This window comes from Accipiter gentilis, chromosome 19, assembly GCF_929443795.1.
Source record: "Accipiter gentilis chromosome 19, bAccGen1.1, whole genome shotgun sequence".
Lineage (NCBI taxonomy): Eukaryota > Metazoa > Chordata > Aves > Accipitriformes > Accipitridae > Astur > Astur gentilis.
This window is the reverse complement of record NC_064898.1, coordinates 2,211,590-2,224,536: the sequence shown is the minus strand read 5'-3', so window position 1 is coordinate 2,224,536 and position 12,947 is coordinate 2,211,590. Positions and strand designations below refer to the sequence as shown.

The following is a 12,947-nucleotide window of genomic DNA, read 5'->3' as shown; positions in this document are numbered from 1 at the left end:
TTTTAAAAGACTTTATTCTCCCACTCTTTCTGACAGCCAGTAGGAGGCATGTCAGGCTTTCAGGCGATGAAGTCAGGTTTCTGAGAGCCTCCGGGCTCCTTGCAAGGTAAAGGTAGGTTAAGTCGACAGAGGCAGGTTGTGGGAATCTCTTTGATATGGGCGATTCCTTGTTTTTCACAAAGCAGACGGAATCGGTATGTATAGATTACAAAACTAAAAGAATTCATTTTAATATACCTAAGTTTTTTTAATCCTCCTTTTACATTGCACTACTTTACATTTATCACAGAATGCCTGTTTCTATTATGTCACATTAAAATTATCGTAGAGTTTTTATGTAAATAGTAAAGCTTTGTACGCAAGAAACAAAGACTTATGTATATGTGCACTGGCTATTCCATATCCCTCCAAGTACAGCGAGTTCTTCAATACCACTTATTTTTATGTGTTACTCATTTTATAGTGTTAGCTTTGAAACACACACAAAAAGTACCAGTGTAGTGAAACAAACTGGAAGATTTTATGAGTTTCAGCATTGTGCAAGGTACAGGCACAGATGAAGAAACACCTAGTGAAAGCACTGTATTAAAAGCCAAATACATTTTATGGAAAAGTTCTCAAATATACCACTAACCAGCATGACAAGGAAGCTACCTTGTTAATAATTCTATCAGCCAGCATACTATGCATGTTTCCAGTTATATATATAATTTTGTTTTTCATATCATGTATGCTACATCATGGCATGACTTTTTTCTTATCTTTATTGTACGCCTAAAGAGTATATCTTCCAGTGTATTTGTGTAAAGCCCTCAAAATCATTTACAACAGATATACTTTCCCAGCTGAAAGAACTATCCGTAATGCTTCAAGAGTGTTTTATTGGTGTCTCTTTTGCCATATAGCACGAGCCATTCAATCTTGTGCCCTTGAAAAAGCTGATCATGTTGTCTAAATAGCATCTCAGCTCCAGTCTGAATGGAAAATAGTGTTGCTAGTGCTTGCAAATTTAACATAAAGGTAGAAATTTTGCAAGTATCGCCTGCAGTTGCATGGAAGGCTTGCACTCGTGCAGTCTTTGCGAAGCAGAATGAAAGATGTCACAGACCCTGCGCAGCAGCTTAATGGAAAGTGAAATAAAATACTGTGCTCCTTTTTTCTTTACTGCTGACTGCTGCTAAGATTTCTGTGAGTTAGCTCTGCTTAATGCACACACAGGCTTTCTACCTGGGACAGTGATTACCATTCACCTATTTTGGAGACAAAATAATGACAATATCTTGTCAATTTTCTCATTGAGCTGCTTTGATAATAGACCCTCAGAATCTGCTTTATCTCAATGATATCTTGTATACCGCTACTGTTTTGCTTTTCATCTGCTAGACTGCGTGAAACAAAGACGGTTTATAACTGCAGCTATTTTTGGTTTTAAAAAAAAAAAAAAAGTAGAATTCTGGCCCCTATCAAGCAAATAGCAAAGCTTTGATTTTAATTTGACAAATAATTGCATTTAGGCTCAGGAACTAGGACGTCATGTTTTTACAACAGCCTGGCCCAAACAGAAGTGCTGTGTGTCGCTACTAGAGCATAGTGCCTTAGTAGAGCTAAGAGTTAAACACAAATATCCCAGCACTAGGGCCACACTGCTGTCTCACAAATGTGTATATCCTGTGGGTGCTGCCCTTTGTCTGGTGTTGCTATAGGCATTGATCTACACAGAAATAGAAACAGTTCCTCCCACCAGTTACTGTTGCTGCTGAAGTGAAAATGATGTATGCCAGTTCTAAAGATGTGGTGATCTATGTGAGGATGAAACGAAATTTGCACAGACAAAAAAACCAAAAAAAACCCAACAACAGTGCAGCACACTGAACCCCTTGGAATGGCACAGTAAAAGACAATGTAATGGAGAGTAAATCTAGATGTTCTAATGACCCTATTGTATTGACAAATTTATTATTTATTTAAAGGGGCAATCCTTTTAAGAAACAGTTACAGGAGACATTATGTCATGTATAGGAGATTTTGCCTGTGTAAAGACTGCATACGATGTTCCTTCTGTATGTCTCAAAAGAGCATAACTTCATTTGAAAGGATCGCCATTGCAGAAACCAAAAATCATTTCAGACGTGTTGGCAAATGGCTTTCTCAAAGCACTGATCGTGAGTTGTTGAGGCTTTCTTCTCTAAGTAGTCTTGATAGAAATTCAAGAGTTACCTAACTACTGGAATTATGATAGCTACTATAAAATAATTTTAAACTTAATTCCTGTACCTTCATTCTCTGCACTAGAGAATGACTTTTTTAGCTGTCCTGTTGTGTCTCTGTACCGGGGCTGTTTCCAAAGAGCTGATCTTGTCTGGGTCCGATAGCACCAGCTGAAGTGGTGAGGGACGGAGCTGCCTTCCAGCAGATGTCATGGCCCGTGCTTTGGCCACAGAGAGGGAGAATTCAAAAATGAGAGGACAGGTCACAATAGTACAGATACATCTTTCTTTTTAAAAATATTGGGCTTTGGACCAGTCTCATGGTTCGGAGGCTCTCCTTTTTAAATGTTAGGTAAGGGTTAGAAATGTTGGTGTAGAATACCCCAGTGTGGGAGGTAAGATCGCGTTTCTCATACACCACTGCATTACGACTGGGCTGCTAGCATACACCAAGTGTTTGTATTTCCAAAGAGCGTTTTGTTTCTTCCCAAGGCTTTATCATTATTAGCTTTTTCAGTTAGAATATTTTTGTGAGCAGGAAGCAAAACTGAGGCTAGCATATGTGGGCACAATTCCTCGGTACGGGGTGTGCCTCTTTAGAAGTCTGACAACTTTGATCCTGTCTTAGGCTCCGCAAGCAGATAGAGTCAGAACGTGGCTTTTCCTGGAGAATGTGTGCTTGGGTTAGGTACTTCAAACTCAGAACTAGTCTAAAACTTTCCAGACGTAATCCAGAGCTGAATGTCAAGACGCGACATATTTTTCACTTATATGTTATCTTAAAAACATTTTCTCAGATACTATTTCAGAAGCATAGAATCCCTTGTTTAGCAGATTTATTTTGTTATTTCATTATCATGTCATACGTATTTAAATTCAATCACTTTTTGCTTTTTACCTCATTAATTACATTTTTCTATTGAAACAGTTTGATTACCCTCTTCAGTCGCCTGTCTTAAGAAACCTTTGCTTACGTGTGAATATTTTGAATTAAGGATAAATGAAATTCCTTTTTGCTGTCAAAACCAAATTGTGAAAATGCGTTGCATGGCTTTGAAAATCAGTACACTCTATTAGCAGACCTGTCAATATAAAAAGTGCATTCCATTTCCACCTCTTGCTCTAATAACCTTTTCTATGTTACTCAGAGGCAGTTCACATAATCAGAGTATATTGTCAGCTTACTGGAGTTGGGGAAGCATGAAATGAAAATCGCGTTAATATTGATCCAATTCTCTTACTTGCAAGTGTCCTTGATGTCCTTTCCACTGAGCAATAACTGTTGGTGTGATGTAGTTATTTTCCTCTCAGCTATTACTGTACTTCTGTAAAATGGCTGGAAAGACAGTTAGGAAAATTTTATTGCTCTTAATTATTTTTCTTGTGTATCATCCTTGCCTGTTTAAGTGATCCACAGCATATCAGAGAATCTGGTTTCTTTCTGCAATTTATCAAACTACAGTGTACACCGCGAGGCTGCATTTCAAACTGACAGGGATTTGTAAAGGTCATCAGTCATGAAATATGAATCCATTCTTGTGTGTACAAGTTACAGTGGCAAACTACATCTTAATCCAAATATAAACATTTGACTGTTTTAAGTTCCTATTTGAAGGGCTGCTTTTGGTTCCAGTCAGGATGGAGACTGCCATTCAGGAGCCCGAAATGCCTCGTAACATTGGCTGGACCGGGCAGATCCGACTCCGTCACCCGCTGGCTGGTCGTGGTCGGTGCTGAATCAGTGCAGGATCCTTTCTCATATGCTCAGAACACGTGAAATCTCAAATAACGTGTAATGATAATATTGACGACTTCTAAAAAATAATTTCGTAACCACTCTGAATCTCGGTTTTCCCATCCGTAAACTAAAAAAACCCCAAGTGCCCAACATGGTAACTCCATCTTTATTTTTATATAGGGGCTTTTATATTAATATACAACACTTTGACTTTAACCGCAAGTATTTACTGTTTAAAGAGCCCTCAACTTCACCTGAGAAACGTGTTCATTTTGGTCTTGCTCATATTCTCAGTCTCCTCATTGGCATAGTTTGCGTCAGTCTCATTTTTACAATGCAGAACATCTGAGAATTTTTAAGAGGAAAACATATACAACCGTAAAGTATTTATTTACAAATGACTCGCATAAAGAAGATCATTTGGTCAGATATTAGGTATAAAAATCGGAGAAAAATATGCGGAATGTCTGTGATTAAATTTTCAGGTAATTATCTATTACAGAAAGCAAAAATGTGATTTGGTTTTGGTGGAAGTAATTTCCAATACAAATGTATGCAATTTTTAATTTCTACGCGATTTCCATAGTTTTTCTCCCTCATTTCTTCAAAGATCCTTAATAATGAAAATATGATTTAGATTCCTCTGGCTTTTATTAAATCTATTAAAACCAGCCCTCCTTTAATAACAGTCACTTCTCCGATTCTCTGGGGAAACTAAATGATATGCCAGTCAAAGCTGCCCCTTCCAGAAACACGTTGGGATTTCAATAACAACTCCAGCAGACACAGGTGGGGACGGTCCGTCGCGATATGCCAGCACGGCTCTGGCGCGCGGTGCGCGTTTCCCACGGAGGGCTGGCTCTGCGGCCGCGCGGAAGGACGTTAGGCTGGGCTGGAGTGGTCACCACGTCGATGATTTAATCTTCCTGGGTTTTGCAGAGGTCAGTTTACAGACTCCCAAGCAGCTGCTCTCCATAATTGTGAGCGCTGCAAGGGTCCCGGTGCCTAATCAAGTTAGCGAAGATTAGCAATGAAAGCGGGGGGTTAAACTGTTAGAATATATAAAGCAGGAAGCTTATCTACAAAGAAGGTAGACCGTAGTGTTGCATTTTAATTCCGTGCGCGGGTGAGCTTGGCTCTTCCTACAAAAGTTAGTTTGTACAATAAACAAAAAACCTCTCCCAAGAAAAAGCTTAGCTCTTTCAAGCTCTGTTGATAAATTATATTTTACCTGTGATATAATTTCATGGTTCACATCGTGACCTGCCAGGTTGCCTCTTGTGAGGAACTAATTCTGAAGTCCTTTATTTACTAAAATATTAACGACTACCTTACGCAATTAAAATTCAGCAGCAAAACCAGCGTTCTACAGAGCAGTATATAGCAGTGATCTGTAAAGAGGAAAAAGCAACTTTACCCTTAAAAGTTTCTGAGGAGAGCTAAGCTTCACAAAAATTGTACTTCAGCTGCTATAAAAGGGAGTTTTTAATTAAATGCAGCATTTTACTGTAAAGAGAACAGACTTTACTTATGTCAAAATGCTCCTTTAGAAGCCACATAAAACCGTAAAAGACAATATATGAAAAAGGTTTCTTAAAGAAAAGAAAAACACCATCCCATGAAGCAGATTTCCAGATGTTTGGAAACATTAGAATTTCCTGTCAGTATATTTAGGTAACATTAAAATGAGGTTAACTTTCCATTCTGCCATCTCTCTTCAAAGATCAAAGAGCACTCACTGCATAAATTGCCTTATCGGTAATTCGTTGAACTATGGAAACAACTTTATAAGAAGCAGTAGTCTCCTTTTCTTGGTTACAGTATTACCAAGCAAACTTTTCTTAAAATTAACCATATTTTTAACCTCATTTTATACTAAATACGGAGAGAAAACATTTAGAACACTCTATTTGAATGTATAATGAATGCATAGAAGTAAAAAGAGAACTGGAAACTCTCATCCTGTGTTCAACTAAATCATAGTAATTAGCGTAATGCCTAATAAAATAAGTGTACATGAACATGAATGTAATCAACAATATGTTATGTTTGTACTGCTAATTTTAAAATTTTATTTAGGGACTGTTTTTGTGGGTCTGGACACTTACAGTGGCTTTGAAATTTAGATTGCATCTCTAGAACCTGTTGTGACCTACAGAACCCAACAGGGACTTTATTAATTGAAAATAGAGAGGCAGAAATTCAGATGTTACAATAACAATACCCTGCTCCCTCCCCCCAGTTGTTTAAATGTTGCCTGTATTAAATACTTCTAGAGGCTGTAGCTGCAAAATAACATGAAATGCTCCTGTTCTTGGGAAATTATTAGGGTTTTGTGGGGCTTTGGTATGGGGGTTTTTTTGTCTGCTTAGTAATTTCTGTTTAAGGAAGAGTAATGCTACTGGAAGAGATTAGTCAATTCTTGGCAATACTATACAAGTTTACTGTGCAGCTAATACAATCCTTCAGACATATAAACCACACACCTTTTCATGGAAGTTGGGGGGTTGTAGAGGAGTGGTGGTTGGTTTCTTTAATTTCTTTTAAAGACGAGCTCTTTTCAGTTACCCTGAAGCTACTGTAGGAAGCCAGTTTTTAACATGCACATTCAAAAAAATTATCAAGATGGAAACAGGTGTAACAAAAGAGAGATTTTTTTATTTTTTTTTTTATAGCTTATCTAGGCTTATACATACATTCTCTTGAAATATCTTTAAGACAGAGCCTTCAAGTTTCAAGAAATTAAGGCGCCAACTTCAGCTGGACTTCAGCGGCAGCTGCATGACTTATTTCCTTTAACTTCTTTGCAAAATGTAGTTTTAAGAAATATTTAGCTGCTTATTGCAATGCTTCTTTCCAAATCCCAGTCTAGAAAAATATGCCTTAAGAAGGACCTTGATAAGGACAAGAACTGATAGCATCTGCCAGTTCCAGTTCTGTCCACCCCAATGTCAAAATGTTGCTTTCTTGAAATTACATCTAGTTTAATTTTTTTTTTTTTCCTATTTTAATGGATTTGAAGCATTTTCTAATTAGGCTTAGGAACTGACATTAATACAATTCCGTATTGTGTCTTTAAAATACAAACTCCTTGTGTCCTAAAAAGGGTTTTAAATGAAATAACTGGAAGTGGATTTCATTTCATAGTAATTTTGCTGGGGCTTTGGAAGAAATAATTTGAGTTTTGATTTTTTTCAAACAGGCTGAAATATCAAGTATTCATTTATTCGACTCTCCTTTTTATATCATTGTTAACAATACTAGACATAGTTTTATGTCATATAATTTTTTATTCGGTTTGTTGTCTAGTTTTAAAGAGACAAGTTGTTTTTCTTCTTGCTCTTATTTGGAGAGGTTCTCTTATTTTAAAGCCTTTTTGAAGTCGTCTTGAAATATAAAAATAGAACATCTGTGACAGATCTGTTTTGAACATATTTCACGTTTCAGGATCCAAGGAGATCTGGTGGTCTGTGGTATTCGCTTGTTAATTTCTTGATGAATGGGTAGAAAGGCCACGAAGTGCACTCAGTACAGCACGTCTTCCGAAGATAGATGATCTCAAATAAATTCTATTCCCAATCAGTTTTTGATTTGTTAGGTGTTAAACCATTTCTTTGTAAGGACAGTGTTTACAAGCCTTGTAATGAGACAGCCCTGTGAGACCTTACTCTTCTTGCTGTAATTTTGATAAATGGAACTCTAATTCATAAAGGATATAGTGATTGAAGGGCAACTCTGGGTCTCGTACACTTTCATTTAGATAAATGTTTGGTACAGTACAGCAAAACTGAGGTGCACTCAGCAAAGTGATAAATTTAAACAACAGCCAAACCAGAGCTTTTTTCCATCAAGACAAAGAAGCGCCATTTACTATATTTCTTTTAGATAAATGTATGTTTAATATTATAAACCAGAATGGATTTTAGAAACATTTATCTTGTTGCTAAGCTCCAAATTTGCCAAACCAATTTAATGCCTTCTACCCTACCACGTTTCTTACATTGGTGTCTGGCAATATTTCTGTAATCTGGTAACTGGAACCCTCATCATGAGGGATTTAAAATAATACAATAAATTTCAGGTTCTTCTGATGCATTTTAAGTGTTAGTAATAATTGGGGACTTGGAACTTTTTTATTGCAACTTTAAAAATATATCTTCATGCATAAATAATTTTAAAGGACTGTCACTGATCTAGTCAGTTGACTCTATGATTACTCCAGATTGGTACTTTTGAAGTAATTAATTTGAAGATTATCACGTTTTATAAAGCCAGAAACTTTTGTAACACTAGAACTACCAAAAAGGAAGAGAAGAGTATTTTCATGCTTTCTTCCTCCACCGTGTTAGTTCATCTCAGGCCCGGTCTCCTTTAGTGTCAAATGCTTCCCAGCAGGAGCTATTACTTGTGTCAAATGATGCTAAACTCCCTTGCAGTAAACACAAGTGTAACAAGATCCTGATCCAGCAATTAAATACTCAGGACAGTTCTGATGTGATAAAACTCAAGGTCTGTTACAGCACATTACTCCTTCGCATTTTTCCAAACTCCTACAATTCTTCCTCCTTTTCGTGAATTGGGGGGGGGGGGGGGGGGAAGAACACAAACTAAACGAAAAATCAAAAGCTTGAACAAAATATTGAAATCTTTTCCAACCATTAGTTACTTGATTCAATTTTAACTTGGGTGAATAATTACAGTTAGTTGTGATAAGTAGTAACCTATGCAAGTGAGGTCAGCCTAATAACTGAACACAGCACGACACAGTGTTTTGGTACGTATCGGCGTTGGTATTGTCTTGGTTCCTGTCAGGATCAGTATGGTCCTAATAGAGAGAACAACAAACAGAAAGACTAGAGGTTCTGTCCTTAATTTGGGGCATGGTGAAAAAAATGGGGGTTTGCTTACTTGTTTGTCTTTACCTGCTCTGGAGTTTCAGAAATAGCAATTGGGATAATAGCGATAGTATCCAAAAGGTTAATATTAGGTAATGTAAAACATGAGGTTGTCTCTGCCTGTGGTGGAGTCCGATATCAAGTGGCATGCGAAGAGTGATCTTCAAACAGAGTAAATAAATACACTCACAGAAAAATACCTCTCCAGCATTTTTATTTCCATGGTGTGACTCTCCTGTGCACAAACTAATTAAAAGACTCATATAAGAGCAGGAGATAAAACCATAACACCTTCCCTACAGTTTGTAATAACAAAACTGCCTGACACGTCAGTTCCATACTCTGCATCTATCTTCACTAACCTATCAGCTTACTATATTCCTCTTGATTGTCCTGTATTAATATGAGGCCATGAGTCTTACTGGCCTTTACCTTGTCATCTTACATCTGCCATAATAGTATTCATCATGCTTAAGTTAGAACCATAGAAGCATAGAATGGTTTGGGTTGGAAGGCACCTTAAAGATCATCTAGTCCAACCCCCTGCCATGGGCAGGGACACCTTCCACTAGACCAGGTTGCTCAGTTCAGGCATTGTGGACGACAAAATCCGCACGTGCCTGGTTCTTCTCAGATTTCACCCATCGTTCTGTAGCTTAGTAGCAAGCAAATTTCCAAATTATCAAACAGAAAGGAGAGATTACGTTTGGGTTTTATTTCTTGGTTGGCAGAACTGGAGATGCCCAGATCTTGTATGGTCCAAGGTGAGGATGCAGGGGTTTCCATTTAGGAAAAAACCAGAACCTTTCTTGTCTAAGGCTACTGTGAGTACATAGTACTGAAAATAAAGCTAATGACCTCTCCCCAGCAAGAAGAAGGGGTAAGACTTACCTGTGAAGGCATTCAACCTCCTGCTTCACCATCCCGTCCCTCCTAACTCTAAGACGAAAATCATGACAGATTTTGAATTCCTGCAAGCAGCTCCTTTATTTAAGAGTAGGTGGTTTGAGCTCTCAGGGGTCAGTCAGAGTCAGGACACCAGCAACCCAAGAGAAACTCCTGCTGAATTTCTTGCAGGTGCAAAACTAATGGACCAACATTGAACGTAAAGTAAATAGCAATTATTAAAAGCAGGAGAGTCTTTGTGAAACGGTTTGTATTTTATTCAAGATATATTTTGAAAGACAGAATAAGGCTGCATATTTTGTAAACCTTGATAAAGTTTTGGAAAATGTTCCTTCCTTTTTTTGATAAACATGATTTACACTGTATTTTGTTACTACTTGACTGTTTTTGGTTTATACTTAAAATACTATTAAGTTAACTTCGCAACATTTGTAACTTTTTTAGGCACCGAAGAGGATGTAGTGAAGTCGAAGAAAACTTTCCGAAGTCAAGCTGTGGTAAATCAGAATGCAGAAACAGAGCTTATGCTGGAAGGAGATGATGATGCTGTTAGCCTGCTCCAAGAGAAAGAGATTGACAACCTGGCAGGTAATTATACTTTTCATTACAACTACGATATGAGCCGAAAGGCTCTTTTAAACTTGTTAGTTCTTAACCTTTGCGGTTAGTGTCTTCATATTGACAGCTAAGCGTACAATTACAGTACAAACAGATTCTCTGTGTTCTAGATTTAATATGATGTCCTACTTCCATGAACTAGGGGAACGATTACAAAGCACGTGCCCATCGCACAGCCTTTCGGCAGGGATGTGAGAAACACCAGTACCTCAAGGGCTTTTATTACTGCCTGCGGGGCGCTGGAAATTCTGTAAAACTACTGTGGAACATTTCCTGTTGCTGTTGTTGAAATGGAAACGTAGCCTAATTCCACAACTCCGGGTTTTGAGCGTCGGAGCACGGTTGTGCATGTTCCCGACCCGATCCCGAGCGCCACGTGGCCCGTGACGAGGGACCTGCGCTCCGGCTGGTACCCGCTCCTCTCGGGGTTGGAGTTGGGGGGGGCCACAGTTCCCTCAACCCATCCGTCACAGCGAGGGAAAAAGTTGCGTACGGGCTGGGAATGAGTCCTCTGGAAGTATGTCCATGAGAGAACGCCTCCGGTCCTTTCTCCCTGGGCGAAGGGATGCAGCGAGGTCTCAGTTTTATCCGTCTTCTAGCAGGTTCTGTTACAGCACTGTCTTGAGGCAATGCTACCTCTCCTGGGGAAGTAGTCTGGGAAGAAATGCATGTTGAAAGTTGAAAATGCACTCTCCTCTCCGGAGAGACAAAAATGTGAGAACTGTGAAATGCAGTATGAAATCTTTTAGGTTAATTTACTTAGGAATAAGTTTATTAAACTGCTCCACTAAGGGGAAGTTTTGTAATGTCTCAGGATTTTTTCTGCATAATTGCATTTCTAAAATAGCTATCTTTGCTCCTGCACTTTCTTCTGATGCCATAGTCAAAATTTGTAGCAAAGATAAGATTGTAAATGGGTGGTAAAAAAACAACACAAGGCAAAACAAAAAATAAACAATCAAATGAAAAAAAGGCAAAAAATGCCTACATGGAAGTTAGTTAGTCTTATACTTTGAAACTAGAGCAGAGCAGAGGAGCGAGGTGAATGCTTTTATTCGGGAGCAACCTTCAGTATGTGATTATCACAGTTAATACGTCAGCCTGCTTGCTTTCTCAACCTGCAGCTAACCGTTGCTGAGACACTGTTGTCTTAAGTCAATACAATAGTGCGTCAAGCAGGACCATTAGTGGGATAATTTGATCAATGTCCCTTTCTCCTGTAGAAGGAAAACTCGTTACCGCTTTGGCTAAGTTCTTATATCTAAGAACGGTGCTTCCAACTAAATATGCATACAGTAGCTATAGTTTAAAGGCTGCAATATGCATTTACATTGAAATATTGATTAGAACTGCAAAGTGGACATGAAAAATTCTTGCCCAGTCTGGGAAATCTCATACAGCTGTGAAGTTCTTATATATGCCCCAACACTGCCATTGTGTTCAAACCCACCGATGCAGTACAATCCCTACAGCTGCATCCCTCTGCAAAAACCTGGCATTTTGATGTGTCCTTAAGTATTACTGTGCCATGTACCCTTTTACTAGAGATGACCACAGGCAGGACATCCCCTGCTCCTTCAGGGCATGGCACGGTAATTCTAGTCCTTTGCTTTTACAGTTTGTAGTTGAGAGATATTGTCAATATTAGAAAAACAGAAATTGCAGAAATCGAAACAAATGAACTTTTCAAATATTGGCAGGATGTGTGTCCTAACGCTGTCAGGAATTATCTTTTGTGTTCCCCATCAACACTAACAGGGCGAGCAAGGCGCCTCCGAGTGTGGTGAGGTGATATGACAATGGTGCTGTATGTGTACCAAAAAGTGTGAACTTCTCAAAAAGAACCCACATTCCACTACCTCATTTTTACTATTAGATTAACTGCAGCCCTTGCTACTTGAGTCTTGCTCATTTTTGGAGCTGAAAGGATTTTGAAAGTTAATGGTTACACAGGGTATCATATGTGTCTTCTGTAAATTTTACCCATCGGTGAAAAAACCCTGAATCCCCGCGTACCCTCTGGTTCACTGCATGATTTTGCATATAATGATGTCACTGTTTTCCACAGTTTTGAGTATATACAATGTGACTCTGAAACTTGAGTCCAATAACTGAAATTGAGAAAAGCAGTAGGCAAGGAATCACAGAATCATTTATAGCTAGTTACTGTTCGGAGTGGAATGACACATAGGAATTTCTATATTCAGATATGCCTTCAATTTAACTTTAAAGGTTAATTCGATTTAAACCTGGTTTACAATGATTTGGATTGCCACAGTAAGGGATAGGAATTAAAAAAAAATCGTTATAAACCAGGTTTAAATTGATTTAAGATTCTCCGCATTTAACTAAAACAAGTTAACATTGTGTATTCCATGAAACTGAGGCACCTTTTAAAAAGATGAGACCTTAGATTTTAGAAAACTTTTAACTAAGAGAATATAAATATTACAGTATTTTGATTTGTGAAGTTAAACTGGAAAAAAAAAAAAAAAGAAAGTTTGAAACAGATTGGGACTGTTCTTACAAAGTTATCTGTACATACCTTTTGTTCCAGAGACTCTTTATAGTTTTTCATCAACC

General features: G+C 38.1%; 1 protein-coding gene across 6 annotated transcripts in view; it reads left to right on the top strand.

Moving 5' to 3' along the window:
* The window catches only part of NBEA (neurobeachin), a 509,146-nt gene that overhangs the window by 324,558 nt on the left and 171,641 nt on the right, over positions 1 to 12,947 (top strand). For all 6 annotated transcript variants that reach the window (XM_049822909.1, XM_049822905.1, XM_049822906.1 and 3 more), the window contains one exon: positions 10,191 to 10,334. In XM_049822909.1, coding sequence (XP_049678866.1) covers positions 10,191 to 10,334 — 144 coding nt within the window. The remainder of the gene's footprint in view (positions 1 to 10,190; positions 10,335 to 12,947) is intronic.